Source organism: Embiotoca jacksoni, unplaced genomic scaffold (genome assembly GCF_022577435.1).
Source record: "Embiotoca jacksoni isolate LCO1_2020_lvr unplaced genomic scaffold, fEmbJac1.0.p SCAF_21, whole genome shotgun sequence".
Lineage (NCBI taxonomy): Eukaryota > Metazoa > Chordata > Actinopteri > Embiotocidae > Embiotoca > Embiotoca jacksoni.
In genome coordinates, this window is record NW_027185352.1 from 5,282,170 (window position 1) to 5,306,554 (window position 24,385).

At 43.1% G+C, this 24,385-nt stretch overlaps 1 protein-coding gene across 2 annotated transcripts in view; it reads right to left on the bottom strand.

Moving 5' to 3' along the window:
- The window catches only part of arid2 (AT-rich interactive domain 2), a 36,913-nt gene extending 17,301 nt beyond the window's left edge, over window positions 1–19,612 (bottom strand). Inside the window, exons 1-6 of one of the 2 annotated variants that reach the window (XM_069156528.1) lie at window positions 19,441–19,612; window positions 17,399–17,584; window positions 17,182–17,275; window positions 16,051–16,148; window positions 6,007–6,140; window positions 31–249 (exon numbers count right to left, since the gene is read on the bottom strand). In XM_069156528.1, coding sequence (XP_069012629.1) covers window positions 31–249; window positions 6,007–6,140; window positions 16,051–16,148; window positions 17,182–17,275; window positions 17,399–17,490 — 637 coding nt within the window. In that variant the 5' untranslated portion in view covers window positions 17,491–17,584; window positions 19,441–19,612. Of the gene's footprint in view, window positions 1–30; window positions 250–6,006; window positions 6,141–16,050; window positions 16,149–17,181; window positions 17,276–17,398; window positions 18,134–19,440 lie in introns of those variants that run through there. The other variant, XM_069156527.1, reaches the window with a different exon arrangement.
- Window positions 19,613–24,385: the final 4,773 nt, after the last annotated feature.

Below are 24,385 nucleotides of genomic sequence, written 5' to 3' on the forward strand. Positions count from 1 at the left end.
TCTAACGAAAGCAAAAACAGTAGAACGTACAATCATCGAAGACGCCGGCGTGCGCCAGCAGCAACGTGACCAGTTTGGGGTCCTTGTCCAGCTGCATGGGGTGCTTGCTCTCGTTGGACAGCAGAGTGCAAACGTTAACAGCGAAGTCCACTTCGTTGGGGAGGCCCGAAAGGAGAGACAGCACCAGTTTGTGGTAGTCGCATGGTGGAACGAAATCCGTAGACAGTCCATAGCTTTGGCGGAGATAGTCTGAGCGGAGAGACAAAAAAAAAAAAAAACATCTCAGGGTTACTGTGGGTGTTCTCCAATAAACAGCAGGCGTTTACATATCGGTGAGGCGAGCTAAATGTCATGCTCCTGCTTTTCCAGGCAAATTCCACATATACGGGAGAGCCAGAGCGATACTGGATTTTTGGGGACAATAGCAATATCAGGGAGTAAAACAAATCCCAATATTATTATATTGATGAATATTCTTCATATATATATATATATATATACACACACACATGTAATGAAGGCAGGACCTTTGACAGTTTATCATCCACACTGACACAGTAAACGTCACTGTAAATTTAATAATTATAAAATAACAGAACCATTTCAAATTCACCCATAGCATCTTTTTCTGCCTCAACTTCTGTAAGAAAATGCAATATCTGTGCATATCGGCCCGACACGTACAATATATATGTGATAGGCCGGTATCGGCGCTAAATATGGGCTTGCCGATAGATCAGTCGGGCTCTAATATAAAGAAATATTTACTGACCAAATTCCTAACATGCAGCTCGTATACGTTTCAAATAGGGGAAAAGCCAACAAAACAAGAAGGACTACAATGCTTTCAACCTGACAAAGCAGAAGTAAACACAAACAGCTTCAATGATGCTTTTGATGTGAAATATTAACTTCTGTCATTTGACCTTCAAATTATGAGTGGAGGAGAAACAGAGGAAAATAAAGCAGGACAGGACAAACACGCAGACATTGGGCAAGAGTGTTAGAAGAAATCGTTGCAACGTATAAATATTAGCGGAGAAAAGAGGAGCGCCTTCTTCTGCGTTCGTGCGTTCCCTCAACGTACTCCTGTTGCCTCTGCACACCTTCACACAGTTTGGCTCAGATATATTTCGCCTTCAGCTGAGTTTTAAGCGAACCAAATGGGGCATAAAGCTGTTCAGGGGAAGCTGTCTTTAGTTCAAATTAGCTTGATGAGCCGTGTCTTGTCTGACGGAGGAACATGAATGTTCTCCCAACTTTTAATTGTGTTTGTGTTTGACTCAGTCAACCACCATGATGGGCTTTTTATAATTAAAAGATTTCTAATCCGAAATTCTAGCTGTGTGGGAAAACCGCCATGAACGTTATTAGTGAGAGGTTCTCAATGATAGATGATCCAGTGCGTGAAAGTGCAATCATTTTGTCAACAAAGACCTGAGATTCCTCCCTATTCTATTGCTTGATTTTCTGCTATCAATCAGTCTGTGTGCAGTGGTGTCATTTTTCCATACAGTGGGTATTTCAATTTGGTGCAGGACCTTTGTAGACTGCTGCCTCTGGAAACCAATCATAACACAGAGAGGAGTCCTGCTGAGTGAATTTGATTTCCATGCTGAAAAGGTTTGTGCAGGCAAATGTAATTCAGCTGACTTGCTATTATAGCCGCGACAGCTCCATTCAAAAGCTGCCTGCCTGCGCTCGTCCTCCAGCACCTGCAGTGAGCCGGCACTGTACGGAGGTGCAGAGGACTGATGTCCAACATCCTGTCTGACAGACATGGCTTTATGAGCACAATGGATGAACAGTAGTCACAGGCCTCAGAGACAACAGGACAAACCAGAGCTCGGTGAGACATTTCCAGGGCAACTGTCAAATAATGAAGCGGGACTCAGTTTGCCAAGCCGTAATAGAAACATTTTTACCCAACTGGCCCACTACATTAATGTGACATCTGGATTCAGAGCCCGAAGTACAATCAGACACTGCTCGTTCTGAGAGATCAATAATAGAGCTAAACCAGTAGAACTGAACGATATCTGCACATCTCATCCACTAGTCACTGCAGTGCAAAAATAACCCACTAGTTATAAGGTCATTCAGAAAAAGTGTCACTATCAAAAGTCTAAGGCATCTACAAAAAAAAAAAAACAATTAAAAAAAAAAAATACTGATATTGGTGCAGCTAAGTTATCTATTATTTGAGTTTAATTCATGAACCTTAAAGTAATTTATGTAATCAAAATTCTTATCCATCATTTATTCAGTCCAAGAACCAATGTAAACACAGTAATTACAATTTGAACCAACAATAGCTTTTTTTGGCCAGTAGGGGGCAGTGAACATGAGCTGTGAACACAACATTGACATGATCCTCCTCTTTTAGTTGATGTTATGGCTGACTTGTCACCACTTATCAATTTACAGCAGAAATATTTAAGTGGTGTCTGATCATCTGGTGTTTAATGTTGAAACAATATTCTCTCTTCTTTAGGGTCGAGTAGAGAAATGTGATGCTTTAATGGCACCGAGCCACTGGGACTCCACTACTGACAAATTACAACTTTTGCTGCGTTTACTCAGAAGTAAATCTCATTAGTGCCCATGAGCGCCAGCATTTACCATACGTAGCCTCTATTTTATCAAACACATGGATACGATTACTCAGTCAAAGTCAATCTTACATTAGAACGCCTGATTTCACTCCTTTTAAACGAATTATTGGCCGCACACTAGTCTAAGTCTGGTGCCCTGCAGCAAATGGATGCTTCAAATTGCACAACCAGCTATCTAGGATCTACTAAAGCTTTTAGGGAACATGTTAATTGTAGCTACAGAGAACAACCTGGTTTACACTCTCCCACTCCTAAGTGCATGAAAACTAAAGATATGTCTTTTAGTGTGTAATGCAAGTTTATTTATGTTTTTAGTCTCCACCATCTTCTGAGTCGAGTTCTTAGTTGATCGACAAATATTTAACCAGCAAATATTATAATAACGTGTTCATTTGATTGTTTTCTGAAATTGAGTGAGTTTTGGGATTTGGACATTTGTTTTTATTTTTTGATGATATATACACATAATGATATATTGGGAAAATAATGGGCAGATAAAGTAATAATGACCTGAATGATTAGTTGCAGCTCCATGTTCACCAGTTAGTTGCCAACCTGCCTGAGGTTTGGTGATGTGTAAATGGTGTACAGTCGCTGAAAACAATGGCATGATAAGACTAAGCCAAAACTGTAAAGCTGTGGGTCTTGAAACCAAAACAACGAGCCGCTATGAAGCTCCGCAAAACTACATCACCACTTTGTCACAATGACTTCATGTAACCCATTGTAAAAAAAAAATACTAAAAATATTGATTGTAGCTGCTTTAAATTGAATGGTTTCAGCCCTGGGCACGTGTGTCCATGCCAGCATTACGAGCATAGAAGCAGCACCACTCAATAAAACTTACAGTTACTATCACAAGCTGTTACAAGTGTTGGGAGGAAGTCTCTGTGCTCTTTAAAGGCACACGGCTCAGAGTAGCGCACAAGAAAAACCTACAAGCTGCGGACAAAGTTCACCACTGTTTGCCATGTGTCTTTTCTCACCCCGGTCATGTTTTGGAGTCAATTAGCTCAGCGGGCAGCGGGCTGATTGTTAGAGAGCCTGCGACTAAAAGGCTGGAGACTCTAATCTAAACTGAGGTGGGAGGGTGGAAAACCAACGAGTGCTTCCTTCTTCCCTTCATCAATAACTGCTGTCAGGACAAGTCAATTACCTCGGAGAGCAGCCCGGCGGTCAACACTACAACGCTGTGAGGCTGTCGGGCAGCGCGCGCTCACTGTGTGTGAGCGGGGTCCGACGAAGACAAGAGGTTGGCCTTGGCCGGCTGCACAAAAACATTTAGTTTGAAATATGATGTGGTTACTCAGAGGCTTCTTTTTCATCATGAAAGCAGCTGCGTGCTCGGCTTTAGAAAATTATTAGTCAACGCATAAGAGAGAGAGAGAGAGTGTGTGTGTGTGTGTGTGTGTGTGTGTGTGTGTGCGCAACTTCCTAAATAAAAAGAAAAAAGAAGGCAGACAATTACTGCATGCTTCATAGCCTTGGTTCAAACAAAGCGGCGCTTAGCAAGGTGAAGCTGAATTAAATGAGTCAGTGTGTAATAAAAGTGATGTATGTGAAGTTCAGCATGCAGACTCATGAACTGGACAAACAGTCAAAAGCTCTGCGATGTCACGAGGCCTTCAGTTTAGATTCTTTGACATAAAGAGAGAAAACAATCCATACAACAGATACCCATATAAATACTGTGTAGGAGAAGTGCATACCAATTAGCTGCGATGGTGAGCTCACACTTCAGTTCTTCTAAAACGGAGGAACGGTTGTTAAAGTGCAATAAAATACAGACACCTCATCAGTCCGTCTTCTAAACTGTCCAATAAAATATTCTTCCAGTTAGAAGCGAGTATTGCTGAGGCAGGTTAATCAAACAGCCTTACCTGTAGTCAGTGTCACAGTTCATGAGCGCCCGCATTGTAAGATTATGAATGACAGTCACCATGGCGATAACTCATTTATGGTGTCATGTGCTAAATGATCTCCTGATCAGTGCTGCGTCTGAAACTAATTCCATAATTTATTAGATATCAGGCCTCTAAGAGAGGTCTGTTTGGGGGTGTGTATGGTTTGATTGACAGGTCCGGGGTAGGCGGACGTAGTGTCCTGGGGTTCCCAGTCAGGTCGAGCTAGATCCACCCCGAGTTCCTCTCCAGCTCAACCAAATATGATCACTTCTGGCTCTAAAAAACCAAGGCGGCGACAGCCAAAAGGCAAAACCTTGAGGCTTCAACAGGGCAGTTCACAAACCATTCGGTGACGTCACCGTTTGATCCGTAGCCTAAATGTGCTGCTGGAGACAGCAGCTGTTAGCTTTACTCTGTTTAACACTAACAAAGTCCACCTGCGAACTCATCTAAAGCTCACTCATTAAGACATTATATCTCAGGTTCATTTGAAAAGATGATTCAATGGGGTTTAAAAAAAAAAGACGACCCAAAGACGAAACCTGAATTCCCCTCTGGGATGTCAATCAAACCAGACACGCCCCCAAGCCTAATATCTAATTAATGACTGAGTTATTTTCAGATGGACCACCAGTCTAGATCAGAAGGAGTGACTTAAGCAATACACCATAATGACTTGTTTAAAAATGTATCGACCCTGTATTTCATAAGAAAAGTTGAATGGGCGTTTATGGTGCGAGGCTTTTTGGAGCCAGCCCCTAGTGGCCATCAGTGGTACTGCACTTTAAGACACTTCCACATGGCCTTCACTTTTCAGACCTGGAGATTTCAACTATTTTTATATACAGTCTGTGGTCAAACTCAAAGCCAGAAAGTGAACAAGTGTATATTACAAAATGTTTTACTGTTCCTTTAAAAGAGATTTTTAACACACTAGCTTGAGAACTAATTCACAGGAGAACAACAAAGTGCAACCTGCTTCATGACAACATAAAAAAAAAAAAAAAAAAAAAACAGGCGTCTTTATGATGCACTGAGCTGGACTTCCAAACAGTCAGAAGTATTTCAGGTCCACTATCTCACACAATTAGAAACAGGAAAGGTCTCTGACCCTTCAAAATAAACTCCACCAACTGGAAAATCCTTGAAACAAACCGCTACACTCGAGCCCAATTTCTATGCATATGCTTGGCCCGTGGACCGAACGGCTTCCCCGGCATCACACGCCCAGCTCTGATGAAGTGATGCGCTGCCGTAATCACATCTGCGTGAGGATTAAATGCGAGTTGGCCGAGGGGCAGACAGAGAAAAAGACGAGATGAAGTTCAGAGAGGAAAATTAGAAACTGAGCGAGACGGAGAGGAAAGAAAGTGTGCAAATAGAAACTGAATCCGTGTCCCAGATACAGATGTGACCGGGACGGAAACAGGGAGTGAACACAGTCCAAGTCCTGAATGCTCCTGAAGTTTGGTTAGTCTCTGCCTACCTGATACAATGTGTTGCTGGTAGTTATAAGAGTTGGGAATTGCACCGATTGGAAGAGAGGCTTTGGGATTCCCCGGCTGCGATTCTTCATCATCCTCGCCGAAGTGGTGGACTTTCTCATACTTCTCCAAGTATCTGTGTGGGGGAGGGAAAGAAGGGGAAAAAAATAAAAAAAAATAAGCAGACGATGAGCCGAGACTTGCTTGGTTTGCATTCTGATGTGCTCCACTTTCATTTCAAGACAAACAAATGTCACTCATGGCTAAAGGGATTACAGCGAATCCTAAATATTAATAAACCAGAGACAATGAGGAGAGGTTTGACATTTTGTATTTGAGGTTTTGCTTTTCTATCTCCTGAGCTGCAAGGCAGGTATCTGCTGTCATATTTTCTGGCATAATTTAATATATTGAATAAAGATTAAAAAAAAATTCACTTGAATTTCTATGTGAATCCTGAGCTGTAAGAAAACAACCGTCACAATTACAAGAAGTGAGGGAAATAATTCCCTCTTAAAAAACCCATCATCAATATGCCTTCATCGTTACAGCACACAAAAAGCAGTTATAAGCACAGAAAAAGCACAACAGGGAAATGTTTAAGATAATGCAGAAATATTATACATCTGTGACGAGCGGGCTGCGTGTCACATTAAGATAACACCAGCTTTACTGGAGCCAACTCTACGTGACCCACTTCTACTGTGTAGAAATAACAAAAGGAGTGTGAACACGGGGTCATAACGGCAACATGAAAACCAACCTCACATGTTTCCATGTTATAAACAAGAGTTGAAGACTCCTGATACACTGTGAAAGAGACCATTCACTGAAACACACTCTGCTCTTACAACAAGTCTATGGAAGATAACTCATCTGCCTTCATGGAGCAGCAGACTGTAGCAGAGACTCAAAGACACTTGTGTTGCACTGAGACGGCTCTAATAGTTTCATGTTGCAGCGGTTGTCATTTTTCCGTCCTGCAGCCCTGACGCTTCAACAACAACTGTGCTTGCGCCCATCTGAGCACCCATGGGTGTGTTAAAATGAGGTGCGGCCGGGGGGCACTGCTGGCACAGTCCTATCTACATGCCGCGGAAAATGATTGTGCGATTGACCAACAAAAACCTGGTCTCAAGTCAGCTGTGCAGTATTTTGCTGTTATTTTAAGCATCATTTGGACTCTGATGGTTACACACAGGGACATGCAGCAGCGCACAAACATGCAAATGATTACAAACACAAAGATTACAGTGTGAAAGACTAACATTGTGAACATCAATCTGCACACGAGCAGCTCTGTTTCCTACTATCTGGCAAATGTGACGTTACATTAGCAACCCAAACCGAGGTGCGAGCAAACCTGGCTCTTAAAGGGAAAGAGAGATGACACCCTGATTGGATTATTTTATATTACACACAAACCACACCTACGATTAATCAAATACAAAGCGAGTACAACCACTTTGAACCGTGCGCTCTACTTTGCGCTCAGATTACCTGCTGTTAAACCTGCTCAAGTGGATTTGAACTACCCTAACTGCACATTTGCCAGGTGCTTTAGACCGTGCACTTAGATTGTTAAAATACAGCCCTCAATATGACCTCAGCTCTTATGATGCACTTCAAGCACAACAGGCCACCACTTCTCCAAAAGGGCCAATCAGCTAAAAGACTGACATTTAGAAGAATTCAACCTAAACTCAGCCAAACTAGAAACTGCACACAGCAGGTAGGCGACATGTGCAGTGACCATGACTGACCACACGGGGGGCGTCACCTGCAGCAGCCAAACACCTTCAAGAGAAATGGAGGGAAAAGAGCTCATGTTAGCTCCCACACAGCCTGACTGGCCTGAGAAGAGCAGAAACAAGCACAAAGTGAGGAAATAAAAAAAAAAAAAAAAAAAAATTAAATCATGAGATTATCTCACAGAAAACAGATTTAGATCAATCATGTTTTGTTTTTTAAAACACCTAGTTCCTAATTTAGTGCACGCAGGTGTAAAAGTCAATGAAGAGACCATCTTTTTATTACTCGGCACATTCGGTGTGAATTACAGGCGTCAACTTCCAGTCTGAAATTAAACTTGACAGCTGACAGGATGAGCTTTCACCCTGATCTGTTTGTTTGGAAGATGTTGTCTGACTTGACACTTTTAAAGGAGGCTGTGATCCTTTCACAGGCTGTGAAGTGGCAACGAAAGCACGAGCCACTTAGGAGCTAGGGCTAAAACTGAGCACTGTACCACATGAGAGAAGCATGTCTTTGCAGGAGGCTGAATGTTATCAGAGCAAAAAGTAATCATCAAAAAGTCCCACAAACCGTAGCTCTTTGTGCATTTTCAGTTTTAAAATAGAAAATCCGATGTAGAAACGTGAACTGGCTGCAACACCAAACATTCATCTTTAACTGTAATCCTCCTCCCAGTCTGTAGAAGTTAAAACTCAACTCAAAAGAAAAAAGAGAGAAACATTCTCCATGAGCACGCAGCTCCAGACCAAGATACACGCCTCATAATAATGTGGTGAAATCTGCCAGACAAACAAACACACACTTCCACAGACACGCGGCGAAATACCTCGGCAGCGACAGTGTGGTGAACCCGGCCTGTGTGGCGAGTCACCGAGCCAGTGCCTGTTTCTGAATTAGGCCCCTGCTTGTTCATCGTGGCCGAGGTAATCCCCCGTTTGCTGGCTGCCGGGTGACACGCTGGACTATAAATACACTCAGCCTTCATTTGTAGAGAGCAAAGAGAGTGAGAGTGAGGAGGAGTGAGGGGAGGGGAGGGAGATAGAGATAGGGCCCACTCCTGACTGCAGCGTCATCACCCGCTGTCTGGGCACAAGCAGAAGAAAAAGGCTGTGGGTAAAGGGGGGAGGGGGGTGGGGGGAGGCTGCTGCAGATGCTGCACTTCCCCCCTTTTTTTTCTTTTTTTCTTTCATGCGTGCACTATGAGGAACATCAGCCCCCTCCTGCATGATTAACAGAGACTACCAAACAGCAGAACCCACCGGGGCTTTGCATCTGTTAAGAGAAGTGTGTATGTGCACCTCTCTCTCTCTCTCTCTCTCTTATCGCTGCTAATACGGAGTGTGTTTTCCCTCCAAAATAACAGGACCAAAGTGTGTGAAGCTGGCGAGGCGGGAGACGTGAGCAGCAGACAGGCCGGTGCGAGCAGCCGCTGTCATTAGTGTTGCGTTATTTGTTCCGGCTGCCCAGATGCCCCTCTGAGCGGCGCTGTGTGGGGGTCGAACGCCCCCTGCTGGCCGGTCACGCAGACATGCAAACACACCCACTGCCAATTTGTGCACAGAGATGTTTGCTGGGATCTCATGGAGCTGGCTGCCCAACACAGACTGAGGGTGGTTCACTATGTCAATAATCACAGGACCGTTTATTGACGCCACCAAACCGACTGGAGGAGTTGGATCACTGACCGTCGACTATTTGGAACAATATGTTAAGACTCATAATGCCAGTAAACGTACCGACACTGATGCTACGCCTCTGACTTCTCCTGATCATTCAAAAGGAACTGCAGTGTTTCCTTTGACAGATTTGTAGTTATCAATCACAGCAGCATTAAAACTCTTCCTGAGTACAAACTGGGCGTTTTTTTTTGCAGCGGGAGAACATTCGCATTGAACGCCGTAACCACTCGTACAGTCTGGTATCAATCCGCTATTCTCACATTTTGTGAAGACCTGGACTTCAAAATATGAACCCTGTACCACATTTCAACCGACCGTCTGTCTGTCTGTCTATCTCTTCGCCACCTGTATGGCTGTTTGGTGAGAAGACAATAAAAGTTGAGCCCTCTCACCTGCAGCTGCTCTCTATGCTTTTATGGATTGGATCATTTCCTTTACTTTATTGCTCATAAAACCAATTCTATTCAATAATAAAGCAATCATGCCAATTTCTTTACTGTACTTCTACCTTGCTGTGATACGCTACCACCAGGAGGTGGCGCTAACGCACCTAAAAAACGGTTTGTCAGCTGCCATTAAGCAACGAAGGGAGAAGAGGAATACGTGGGTACCGAGCTCCGGTAAAACGTGAGAAACGCGGTGAGATAAGATGCTGCAGTACGAGCAGCAGAAACATAAAGACGACTGCAGACGTCCAAAAGTTCAGTGTGGAACATCTTCAAGAAATAAATGCCTAGTAAAGCTGGCAGATCATCAATCGACCAGCTATTTACTGTCATTTAAGAGCAGAGCACCCATCAGACAGTTGGATAATAGTCAACTGGTTCCCAGTAAATATGGAATAGTATTTTTGCCTAAAATGCTTATCCCTCGTCCTCAGGATGTTACTTTTTTTTCCCAATCGATCCATCAAAAGAAGTCAACGGGAGCGTTTTCAAACTCTACACCATTTTGTCTGTGATGTAGCTTGTAAATATCTCATCTGTAGCTGGAACAGAAAGCAACACCAAAGCTCCTGACTGGCGACAAAAAGCGTGAGCACGTTTCACCGAATTTTAAAATGGTTATTGTGTAAGTGCCTAAAAGAAGCAGCTGCTAGTTATCCGTCGGACCGTTTGCTCCGCTACGGCTCTTGCGTGCGTAAATGGACCAGCAGCTCTTAATGGTCCAAAGATCCAGACGAGCTCTCAAAGCTGGACGGACTTTCTGAGTCGCAGCTCCACGACTTAAGACCGGTCTCTCCCTCCAGATCAAGTCATCTTCACTCCCCGCGTTGAAAGGGCGATTGAAAACAGATTTATTCTCGCTGGCATTTCCAGATTAGGGCCTTTTTCTTTTCTTTTCTTGATCATACATACCTCCTCATATGTATTAATATTAGTTCTCTTTTTCTTTAATTTGAATTCTATCTGAAGTTGTGCACCACTTGCGCTGTGTTTAAATGTGCTATATCAATACATTTACTTGACCAACTCCAGCCAGCCGGTAGTCTGACACCTATAATAAAACTGACCAGTAAACATTCGTACAAACATCTGACTCTGTGTTATAACCTGTAACCATGACAGCCTTGGTTCCAGTCTTTTACTTATTATTGTGCTAAAAATGTGTTTTAATGATTATATCATTTTCCCGCATTTGTGAATGAAAGAAAATAGTTAATTCTGACAAAGCCTTTAAAAAAAAAAAAAGAAAAAAAATATATATATCTTTTTTTTTTTTTTAACCAGGTCACCGCAATCCACTGAGTTTTTCAAACTATTGTTAAATGACATAAAGGACGGTGTGAAGAAAACGACGTGTAGGCTTATAAACTGTGTGCTGGTGCGAGAGCTCACTATAATTTCCTGCCTGGTGTGTATACAATCTCCTCACGGGTTTCTTCCTACATCAAAATGTTACAGACATACTCTTTGCAGAGTTTACTGCTAGACTGCTTCTGACTGAAACACTGCTTCACATTACAGATTAAACAGAGAACAAACTCCAGCTATGTGTAAAACGCACTTAGCAGTTCTACATCTACTGAAGAGCTGCAGCCTACATAACACCCAGAGCAAACATTTGAACTATATCATGTATTTCATAAAGTGCTGAAACCAGATTCTCACTCTGCTGTCAAACACAAGGCAGATCTGCCCATCTGCTTGTTAGCGAGGAAACTGAAAGAAGGAGATTAGGCTATCAGTGGTGGCCAACACTGCTGGAGGGCAGGTCAAATTACAGACAGACCAAAAACACAAAGTCTCAAGAGCCTTCAGATGTTATCTGTGATAGCAAGTTTGCTCCACTGCTCTTATTTTGTTAACCGTCTCTTATTCTTCCATACAAGAGGGCAGAAGCAGGCAGTAATCTGCATTTTCTCTCTCTGACTGGTCGTCATCTGAGCAGCAGCTCGGATGAAGGCAGGGGAATAAAAACACAACGAATGCGAGCCAGATCAAAGGCCGCTACATCCAGATGTTTCAGCCGAGCAGGAGAATCTATTGGCATAGACAGGAAGCAGAGCAGCACCAGCAGCCACCACGGCACAAGGAATAATCTCATAAAAAGGTGTGAAAATTAACACCTTAGGAGTAGCAAAAAAAACAAAAACAACAAGCGAGTGAAATGTGTGTGTGGTGGTGGAGGGCTAGGCAGGAGCTCAATGGTGTTTTCTGTGGTTCTTTTTTCCCTCCAGAAACTGAGATGTCACACCTCCAAGTAGAAACCAAGACCTGACGTTGTAATCGACATTAACCACACACCCGTTAGAAGTTCAAGAACATAAATAGACGGCAGATTCAGTGGGTTCCCCGTGAGGCGTCCACACAGGACATTCACTCTGGAGTTTCTCAGCGTTTTCAGCTAAAAACACGAGGCGTCGTTTCACACGCGGACTTCGAGATCTCCAAAGACAGACATACACATGTTCATTTTTCTCCAAAGAAGAGCGCTCAATAAGTCCATTAATCATAATCCACTTGCAACTCCTTTCATGGCTTGAAACAAAAATGATGTCATGCTCACATGGCTGCAACACTGGCTAATTGCTTGGGCCGTGAGAAATGTTGGGACCCGAAAACATGGGGTCACACGCCCAGAGCGTTTGAGAAACACGGCTGAACGGCCAGGTGTTCAGACGGGGTTTAAATTACAAATTGCGACTGAAAGGAGTAAACCCGTGAATCCGATTGCACCTGCTTTCGCTGCGCTGCAAACAAAGTGCGGTATAATCATTTCCCTGCACAAGAAGCGTCGGGCTGAACCCTGACGACAGATTACTCGATGGTGGTTGATTCAGCAGAAAGCGGTGAAGTCAAAGGCTTGTTTGTTGTTGTAGAATCACTGTAAAACTGTCCTTGGAAGCAGAGTTAAAAGCCCAACTTGTTCATAGTGTAGCGAGGGTCAAAAGGTGAAATCCCATCTGTACTATACTATTATAAGTGAACACTGATGAATGAGAAGACCTTCAATAGATCACTGCCTCGCCTACTCATCAAACCCAGCTTCAAAAGTGCCACCTGGATCCTTGTATTCCTCCCAACAAATGCTGCCTGACGTGACGAAGGTTTCCAAACGCACCAAAAAAACAACTTTGGAACGAGGACGAATCAGGATAAACGTATTCTTGTACACCTTTCCAGCCATGTGATTGGCCGATGAGCTGAACACGGGAGCGAGCACGGGAGCTGAAGTGCGCGTTCCTCGATGTCGGTGACTCCCGATTTCCTCCCGATGGGGACGCAGCAGCGAGGGCGAACAAAGGTTGAACCGGGGTATCCGTCACCTGACCCGGCTTCTGGGTGCAACACGGTGCAGTTTGGAAAAGCAGGCGACGATTAAGAAGCAACACCGGCAGCCTCATTTCAAAACACCTTTCATTCACTCACTCTCAGATCACAGCGTGCACCTGGACCGACTGGACGCCGCTTTGCTGGAGAAGAAAAATAAAATCCAGGTCTGTTGCCCCATGACAGTTGAACTCTTCCAAACCATGTGAAAGTACTGAGGCCAGAGGAAACCGTGGAGAAGTGAAATTGTATTGACCGAGAATCATCCAAATCAGCGTGGCCACAGGAAACCTGGAGGCAGCCTCCAAGTAACTTTAACCCAATCCACTGAAAGTGAGCGCAGCGTTTACACTTGTAGAGCATAAATATGTCAAATTATGGCAGTGCAAAGAGGAGACGACTCAGGAAACAGGTGCACGTTATGCACATAGCTTCACAGACTTCGGGTGCTCTTAAGTATTACGTCTGTTGCAATGGAGGAAAACTCTTTAAAATGTCTTTCTCGGTCTGTTGAAGCCTCGGCTAACAACTAACCTTTTATATCAGCAGTTTGGTCGGACATCAGCTCGCTGCACGTCTGTCTGTCTGTCTGATCAATAATGTTTTAAACCTCACACCTGAACCGCCTCTCATTTAAATGTCCATCTGTTTGCTTCAGTCTTGCTAATGAAGCCAACTGAAAACAGAGCCGCGTTTCAGCTGTGCCTTTAGTGTGTCAGTGTGATTTGATGCTGCCGCTTTGATCCACAGTGTGAATCCTTCTGCCCCCGAAGTTGAAATGAAATCAGCGCCCATTGGCAGCACTGATGTCAAAGCAGCGGCTTCAACAAGTTGAAAACGAGCTGGAAAAATGTTTCTGGCGAGCGACGTGCACTTATTACGGAGCGGCATTCAGATATCAAATAGACGGCAGCGGGAGCTGGCACTGAACTCCGGCGCTGCTTATTACTCCGCTCTGAGTGGGAAGTGCTGACCAGGGAGAGGCGCATTACGATGGTGAACTTGGTCAACAGACAGACACGAGTGTGACCGTTTACTCCTACCTGCTATCATGTGAAATCACTCAGGGGAAAAAAAAAAAAAATAAGCATAAGGAAGATGCATTTTAACTTAAAATTGGACTTGTTGGACGTCACGGATGCTAAACACTGAACCGACTTACAATATTAATAAACATTTCTTGATTATTTTCGTTGCCTGTACCATCACAAGAAAGCCTTACACATGCAAACGCAGCTTTAAGAACACCAAGACCGTTGAGAGGTTACAGATAATCAACCGGGCGATCGGGATTACCGTCCACCCACCTCCGAGTGCTCCCCGGCTATGACCTCCGACCCCCCCCACAGGTGACCCCCCCCCCCCCTCCCCCCGCTGCCGGTCACAACCAGAGAAACAACTCATTTCTCCGTCGGCAACCAGAGCAGGCGAGGATCGTTTCTCCGTTATCAGTCGAGCTGCTCGCTGCCTCTGACATCCACCAAACCGCGTTAGATAAACTTTATAAAGCAGCTCCAAAGACGACGTGACACAAGAGTATTATTCAGCGCGTCGCTCTTTTTGGTTGCACAACTTGGCTTTCTACCTAAAATATTTTACAGGAAATAATTACAGCAACTTTTCATACGTTTGTTGTCCTCTTGAACACTACCGGACAAGTGTTTCAGCCACACTCAAAACTAAGCCGACCAGACAAAAGACAAACCCAGATTTCTTATTGCTCGTGTTTGAGCGAGCCTGTGAGGATAAGTACCCGCATAAATCACATCACAGAAACCCAACACCTTCGCACTGGAGCTGCTTCCACTGGAGGAACCGGTAGACCTCAACTGCTGTCTTGTCAGCCACCTGAGCCTCCAAGCAGACCGAATTATAAGCTCAGGGCTTTAGAAAACGTGCTTTATGAAAGTATTCTGTCATTTACACGAGATATGTAGCAGGTTAATACTATTCGGTGGCCACAGTGGCGCTCGAAAAAAGACCCCGGCTGACTTCTGCGAGGCTTCGTGTACCTGAGGTTGTTGCTAGCGTGCAGCCAACACGGATGCTTATCTGCGATCGTTTGAGGAGGCGCAAGTCTCCTCAGCTTTGCACAGTAAGTCATCAAATTAAGCCTTAGTCACAACGTGCTGCAGCTTGCGCCAAAATCCCACTTGTTGACAATGCACACATAACTCGCCTCCGAGTAGCATGGCGCATGTAAAACATCCACCGGAGACGACAAGCGCTTCTCTGCCACCCAGGTGCAAGCCCTTCGTAGGCAGGTGCTAGTGATGGGAACAATCGTTGCACGAGTTGGTGGTGGTGGTGGGGGGGGAATAAAAAAAGTAGCAACACCAAAACCACAAATACCAGCTGTTTGGGAGAGCAGCATCTACACCAGCCTCCCATCACCGGCAGCTGACTGTGTTCAGACTCGGGAGCCCAGATCTGCTCAGAGCTGCATCACAACCAAGTACCCTCCAGCTGCACCGCTTTCAGGAAGTAGTAACCGTTGGTAATGTGTGGTTTCAGGGCAACACACACAAAATCATCATCTCAAAAAAAAAAAAAAAAACAACAACAACAAAAAAAACTACCATCCAGACTTGAGCACACATTTCAGCCAAACTTTTTCTTTTTTTTGGAAAACACAGATCAGAGGCGTGTAATACTGAAGAAGTGAGCGTGTGCATACAGACCCCGCCATACACAAATATAAATATAAACCCTGATTTGCCTGTCACAGTTTTTGTAGGAGTGCAGCTTCCTAGCGGGGAGGCCGGATCCTGCTGACTGCATCTTTCATTTGTAAACACTTCCCACATGCCACCTGAGAGCTGCATGGCCGGCTACTCACCGAAGGTAGTACTGTTTTAAAGCGAATGCAGCGTTGGAACAACTCCTCGGAAAGTTAAACTCTTCCCCAAGTTCAATCCACTGGTTTTTGTCGGAGACCTGAAAGAGGGGGAGATGAGATCATTAGGAGAGAAAACACACACACACACACACACACATATAAAAAGAGCGGTTTCACTACAACCATCTGGTCTGCCACAGGTTTCCCCAATGAGGCAACACCACTATCATTAATCAATAACTTTCCCCTAACTCACTAACTAAAAAAAAAAAATAAAAAAAATAAAAAGATCTGGAAATGCTGATTTGTCGGATTCATCTTCGAGTAGAAACGTGTTTCATGAAGCTCGGTTTTGTTTATTAACAGCATGTATTTACATTGGACACAACAGTGAGTCCGACCGCCTCTGGGACACTATCGTTACTGTCGAGGCTAGTTAGCACGACAGCTAACGAGCTAACTGGGCTTTTCCTTATTTTGTGGTTCAAATGCAACGAAGCCAAACTCCGACCGACCGCCTCCATCGGCACACGGAGGGGGCGACCCGTCGGGTGTCGGAGCCGCTTTTCGGGTCGCGTTCGCCGCCTTCGCTACGCGGGCCTGTGAGGCCTACGGTTTTTTTTTTTGTGTTCAGCCATGAAGCCGAAGAAAGATGGCTATGGCGAGAAAGAAAATTCAAGCTTCCCCCCCTTTGGGTGGAAAAAACACTACCGAGGGGTGGAGGGGTGTGAGTGTGGAGGGGGGGAGGAGAAGCCGGGGAGAGAGAGAGGGCGACGCGCTGCGTCCGAAGCGGTTGTTTCCCCGAGGCCGGGCTCCGTGCCGATAATCGATGGTAAACGTGCCCGCTAATTTCGAGTCGCTCCAGCTGCACTCTGGACTCTGAATTCAAACCGCACAACAACACCAGCCTCCACATTACTAGCACAAGGCCAAACAACCGAGCCGCTCCGGAGGGGCTGCTTTTTTTTTTTTTTTTTTTTTTTTTTTTTTTTTTTTAATTTTTTTAACACTTGTTTCCCCCCCCCCTCCTCCCCGGTTCCCCGCACGGAGTTTGTGGAGCGGTCCGCCGAGGAGTCCGCACACACGGCGGCGGCGGGCGGGGAGATAAAACCACTTTTAGTCGCCACTCACCTTCGCAAATCCACCTAAAGAGACAACTCTGATGTACAGAGCACTGAGATCCAGCTCTTTCCCACCCACGATAGGAATCTTCTTGAACGGCGATCTGTCGGGATAACGCAGGAAATAAACACACACACGTTTAAAAAACACTTCTGGTTAACTCGCAGGCACATGCAATGAAGATTTAAAGTTGTATTTCTTGGGAATAAAGACGCCCCGATCTCACCCTCTGCTCTGGTGAAATTGCCGCAGCTCGTCCAGGAAAGCCTGCCCTTTCCTTCGCTGATCTAGTAGATTTTTCCCCGTCGAATTTGCCATTGTTTTTGCATGCAAAAACGGTTAAAGCCCACTTCAGTCGCTTCTTAAGACACCAAGGATCCCATACTCCGCCGGCGCTCAGTCATTCGCCGAGCTGAGTGTTTAAAAAGTTAAAGAAATAGCTGATAGCAAAGAAGAGCGGCAGCTCGCTAATAAAGACTGATGCACACAGAAAGCGAGCCCGATTCGAGCCCGGACTAAGTTCCCACGAACAGTCACAAATACGACCGATTTACCGGCAGAATAGAAACGCCGTGGCAGAAGGTGTAGAATGAATGGTTTTGGTCGCGGTTGGATTCGTTTGGAGTGGTTTGACAGTGTGTTACGGACGCAGCTCGGAGGCTATCGCGCACACTGTAGAGCGGCAGAGGGATCGAGCTCTCAGACAAAAAGATGTGAAGGCCGCGGAGCCCGGCTTGCCATGCGCGCAGCGCCCCCTGCGGCCACCGGCGACACTGCAGCGGCCAGAGCAGAGCGACTGCTGGAACAATAGACTGTTTTCTTTTTTAGGGACCGTCTGACAATTCTTCTCTCTGTGTTTGGAAAACGGGTCAGGAGGTACTTGGAAATGTCCCGTGGGGGGAGGGGATAACACTAATTAACATAGCTGCCTTATTATCCCAACCAGGCGTGTAATGGAGGGCAAGGACATTTAATGGTAAAAAAAATAAAAAAATTTCAAGCTGATGTGAAGCCTATATAGTATATTTACTACGACTGGCTTCAAAAGGAGTCTCTTTCCTCAAGCAAGCAGCGGTCAAATATTTCCATAGTGAGTTTACTACTTGTGACTATAAGTAATGCAGCAGCTTAAAACTAACAGTGCATTAAATCTAATAGTCTTTTGATGTGTTTTTATTTTATTTTATTTTAAATCCACAATTAAATAAAGGGAAGGGACAAAATGTTCACTTCCTATTGAAAAAAACTTTCACTAAAACAAAAAACAAATCAGCACTTCTATCAATATATTTGTAAATACGTTTTATGTGCTTTTGCACATTCAATTACCGAAGGCTAATTTACACATTTTGACATAATGCATTATAAAGTTTACTGTTATTGTTACATAATCTTTCGTGCATTGTGCCTTAAGATAGTAATATATTTATTTTAAAAAAAAAACCTCCATTTGTGATATTACCTACATTATTTTGACATCTTTGATTTAAAGTCATACGGAACAGTTAATACAGCTCAGATGGGAAATCTTAATAGAAAATGTGACTGAAACTGATTCATTTTAAATGTTCATACATTATTAGATATCACAGTCCGTAAATACGCTACTGAATCATTTTATGATTTAAAATCCTGGTGCATAATTTCATAACACGCTTGTGATGACTCTTTTTTTTTTTTTTTTTAATTTATAGTGTCTCCAAACTAAATTGTTTGGCCATCGCAGTGCTTGGTGATTTTATTTTTATTTTATTTATTTTTCGTGGCGCAATCTGTTGCTGGAAACTTGCAAAACGCGGTGGTAAGCTCGCTACTATCCCTTGCTTGACCACTTCAAAACGACTTCACCTCCCGGGATGTGTGAGCGTTACTCCCGGTCCCTGTGCTCTCCCCGTGGCCCGCCGGGCGGACGTCTCTGATGGGGTTACATTCAACCATTACACGTACCCCTCTGCTCGGAGAGGAATCTGTCACAAAATGGCGGAGACGTACGTTAGCAGACCCCATTTTGAGGAATTGACATTAGACAGCGGGAAAAGTGCGCGTCCTCTACGTGTGGGGGGTTGGTTTTTTTTTGTTTTTTTTTATTTTTTTTTTATATCTAAATTAGCGCTCTCTTTTGCAAACAAACCGCGGCGCACCGGAGTCCACCTGCCCGCCCGGCCGGACCCTCCGACCCGGTTCTGGGCGGACGGCTCGGTCGCGCGGTAGCTTGTTAGCTTAGCACAAAAAAAAAAAAAAAAAAAAAAAAAAAAAAAGACCACGAACCTTGTTGTTAATCCAATTACTTGCTCGTGTGTCCCGCTGACGGAAGATGTGTTTTGTTTTTTTTACTGCTCCGTGTCCCGGGGGGATGTCCGCCGGTGTGCACCGGGAGAACCTCCGTCTCTCTCCGCCAGCTGTTCGCACGTTTTGCGGCTCTTCGGCGCGTCGTTGTCCCTCATTGTTACCGCTAACCGTGCTAACAATGCTAACCGTCGTTAGCCTCGGCTCTCATGGAGACCACGAAAAAAAATAATAATATATTTATATATATATATATATATTAACAGACCTCGTGTTTTATTTTTATGCAACAAAAGCCGGCGAACAGCGTCGAGACTTTTCTAAACTAATTCAGAAAGCTGCTCGAGTCGTTTAGGACACGCCGGGTGGAGCTAACAAGGCTAGCCGCGGTGTGTTGGTCGCTATGAACCGTCAGTGTTATCATAAAGTGTCCATTATTATTATTATTACTATTATTATTATTATTACTATAATATCTACTATCTGCTCGCTGAATCCATCGCAGCAGCTGTGTGAACGTGCTGTCGGTGAACTCGACCTGTTTGACGAGCAGTCGGTTCACGAAAATGTTCTTAAATACAACAATAACACAATAAAAGTTGTGAAGGACCAAGAATCAGGACCGTGTGTGTGATTGTTAGTGCAAGTCAGATCTTCATATCGATGTGATCACTCCGTTGTGGATAATTCACCACTGACTAAAAATGGGTTATTAGTACGACTTCAATTGCATTTCATGTTATAAAGTGAACTTATTGAAATTCATGTTGGCTCGACCAGAAAATGGTCTTCGTGATGCACACGGGGCAGAAGAGTGCATCTGGGTGGTATTAAATTATCTCTAAGTAAGTCAAGCTCAGTTTTGCATAAAAATGAAATTGGGGATAAAGATTTATGCACATTTCAAGTATTTAATGCAGCAGTGATACACATATAATAAACAATTGTTGAAGTGGAGCACATTTGAAGTCTGCTGTGATACACTTTGCAGATTCATTACATTTATATTGTCTTATCTTATGCTCGTTACCTTTTGTCTATTGATACTTATTGCACAATAAAACATTATATGTATTTGTTTTAAACCCTGACATAGTCTGAGGATTAAATTATCTGTTTGAGTTATTTTTTAAATTTTCAGTGACAGCCAAACTGCTGAAAAAAACAAAAGTATTGTGCTTTTTAAAAACAACAACATCAACACAACTATATGAGACTCATTGGTAATGAAAGCCTCAGCTCACGGCAGTCTGGCCATTCATAAAGAGCTTTAAAAGCCATAAATAGTTCAAAAGAAGCCCCTAAAATCAATAATTTTAGTGTAGATTGGAAAGGTGTGCCAAAAACCTCCATCAGATTATCATAACGGACACTAAATATAATTTAAGTGTCATTTTCAGAGGCATCAATTCATGCATTTATCACAAAACACTCATGTATGAAATCAACTTGGCCTTTATTAATTCATATTATGAATGAATGTCACACTGGTACACTTGAGGGAAATATATGGTGACAGTCTGTTAAGAAAAGGTAAATTCAACTCCTGTCCTTCATCCGTTTACACTGCATTGAAGAAGTGATGAATGGTGAGCGGTGACTGTGAATGTGCACTTGAAAGCTCCACAATCATGCCATCACTACAGAGGTCCTCATGCGATGTGACAGTCAGGCCTTTAATGGCATATGGTGCAAATGGGGCCAGTAAGCCCAAGCTGCCTCCAAGCACCCAGACAAAAGGTCCCAGTGGGATGCAGAAACCGCATGTAACGTCCTTATACACCTCCCTGCTTGCTCCCTGCGGCCTCCACCACGCCTGAGGTTCACTGCTCTGAGATAACCGTGGGCGGTTTGGTTTGGCTTATCTTGTGGAAAAGGGCTCCATCTTCTGGCAGCCAGGCATCACGGCCAAATGACGGTATGGATCCACCTCATTTGCTTAGGAACATATTGTACTTGAAGGGATCAGTTGAGAGATTTTAAACTGGATTTTGTCACAGTTGGAGCGAGATGCATGCTGGGAGATTAAGGGAGGGAGCAGTGGGTGGCAGTGAGTGATCCTAATACAGATGGAAGATTTGCAGTATACACTTAGTCCTGTCGTTGAAAACGTTGAATGTCTGTTGGACACTTTTTCACGAGATTGTTGTAAATATTAAATAAAAAAAATGCATGCTGCACATTGAATCCGTTTATGTAATGTTTATTTTTAGGAACATCTATAGACAGTCGGTGCCATCACCACCGGTTTGTATTGTCTGTCCCAAGATTGGCCTTTTACAGATACACACAACTCAGTAAGAAAATACATGCAAAACAGCATAAAACGCAAACAATGAATCAGTCATAATACCACAAAACTCAATGACACACATCAAACCCTTCATGTCTACATACATGAATATAAGTTGTAGTAAAGAAAGAAACATGAGGTCACGTCTTCATAAAGATTTCACTACTTCTACAGGAGACCTATGAAGCATCTAATAGGACTACCAGTCATGTTGAATAAGCCAACACTGCATAACCTGATTAATGACAATGCATTTATGTTTCTTGATTAGAGCTGCATCAATTAGTCAATAAATTGATTGGTTGATGGACAGAAAATAAATCACAGACTACTTTGATAATCAAGATTGTTTTGACATTTTTATAATGAAAACATTTTGAAGTTATCTGATTCCAGATGTTTAAATATTAATATTTTCTTGTTCCTTTTGTCCTCCGTGATAATAAACGGAATATTTTTTGGTTGTTTCGGTACAAAACAAGACATTTTACACTGCATCTTTGGCTTTGGAAAATACTAGTCAACATTTCTCACCATTTTCTGTTATTTTAAAAAGTCAACAGGTAAATGATTAATCAAGAAAACAATTAACAAATTAATCTATAGTCATGGTAATCATTATTTGGTGCCCTTTCATTGATCCCAAACTGAAAAAGTAAAAATTTTCCGACCCTTTGGTATGCGGTGGAAAATACATGACCACATTTCACACCATGTTGTACTGTCCCCATGTCATCAGTTCAATAACACATCACATACATTTCAGCTATGTGTGTGTGTGTGTGTGTGTGTGTGTGTGTGTGTGTGTGTGTGGTGTGTGTGTGTGTGTGTGTGTGTGTGTCTGATGCACTGACATTTAGCCTGCAGAAACTGATTGATTGTGAATGATTGTAGGTACACAGTATGGATATTTTATGTGTCAAGTGGAAGCATTTTAAACTAATTCAGTGTTCACATCTTTGTTGGCGTTTGATTTAGTGTTTCAACCTCAAATTCAGAGTTTTATATCAGTTAATAAGGCGCTTTATATTTGCACAGATACGCTGTTTGCTTCTGCTTGAGCGCCACAGTTGGTCAGTTAACTGATTATGTCTATGCACCTAAATGCATTTATGCACCGAAATATTGTTCTTTGATTACTTTATAAAATTGTAAAAAAAAAAGAGAACGGCACTACTACATGTTTGTTGAATGATATATAGGCCTGACCAGACAAACACACTGTGACATATATTTGAAATCATGGCATCCGTGTTCAATGCTGATTAAATGTCACAGTTTTGCAACAAATCCTGTTGGACCTGGAACCAATATGATTACAGTAGAAGCTGACAGCCTGTCCTGACTGTGTTGTGGTGATCTTCACATTTCTATATGCCCTCCTCTCTGGTGGACAGTTACAGCAGTGTCTTTCTATTAAATCTAAAGAAGGTCGGAGGACAACTAGTCCTCCTCAGAGAAAAATCTATATCATCAGCAGTATCATCTCCTGTTGCAGTGAAGAATAAAAGATGAGGCTTCCTATTGTGTTGAATTTTGTGGAAGTTGTCACTAAGTCTGCCCAAACTCCACATTGCATTAATTTGGACACAGACAGATCCACCATTCATTTTCTATTCCAAATTGAAATGCCCTCATTTTGTGATTCATAAAGCCTGTAAATATCTTTGTTTCTAAAAATAAATGTCTTGAATCACTCAAAGGCACATTTTAATCATGTCTGAGATTTCCTCGATAGGTTTGGCTCATAAAGAACACAAACTGTGTGTTTGTCCATTGTCATCACCAGGTGGCGCCTGTGTTTCATGGTTAGTTCAGAGTGAAGTTGTATTAAAGATGTATTCTCTGCTCAGGAGACGTTTCAATCCTATAAAAATATTCACTACCAAATACACTGAGGTGTTATATTTGTATTTGTCATTATAAAAGCTCTCCTATTTGCTCTTCTATCTACTTTAGTTATAATCAGTAGTCATAGTTACCGTGACACCTGACCAGAGTGGATCCATCATGAGTGAAAACAGCTGTTTGTCCTGCTGACTCAGGAGGTGACACTGCCAACAGACCAGTTATCTAAACTAGTGTCCCTGTTGTCCACCACAGTAAAGTATCCTCACAGTACTTTTATAGCAGTTGATGAACAAACTTACCTATTTTAAGGTTTGTACAGGAGATGATACATGGTCTGCACCAAAAATGCACATTAAACTGTTAGTTTGGAAAGTTCCTGTCAATCACAAAGATGTAGCAAGGTGTCCACCTGTTTCTGGGATATTTCTGCATCTGTTTCAAGACTATCTATTTTATAGGCTAATTAAACTCACCAGTGTACTGTATTACACTGTGGGTTGATCGTGTCAAAAACACACTCAAAACTCAAGCATATTTAATATCTATACTGTATGTACGAAATGTGATATAATATTTGCAATAACAGGAAAATGACTGCTCTCAAAATGTAGTGAGTTTTCTTTAAATAAACGTGAAAATAAGTGAAACAATGCTGTGATTTGTTCAGTGTATTTTCTTACTCAAATAGTAAATTTTGACGTGACCAAAAGTAGCAGCTGCACAAACCCTCAACATTAAAATGCAACATACATAATATACAAAAAAAATCCACATTAAAACACA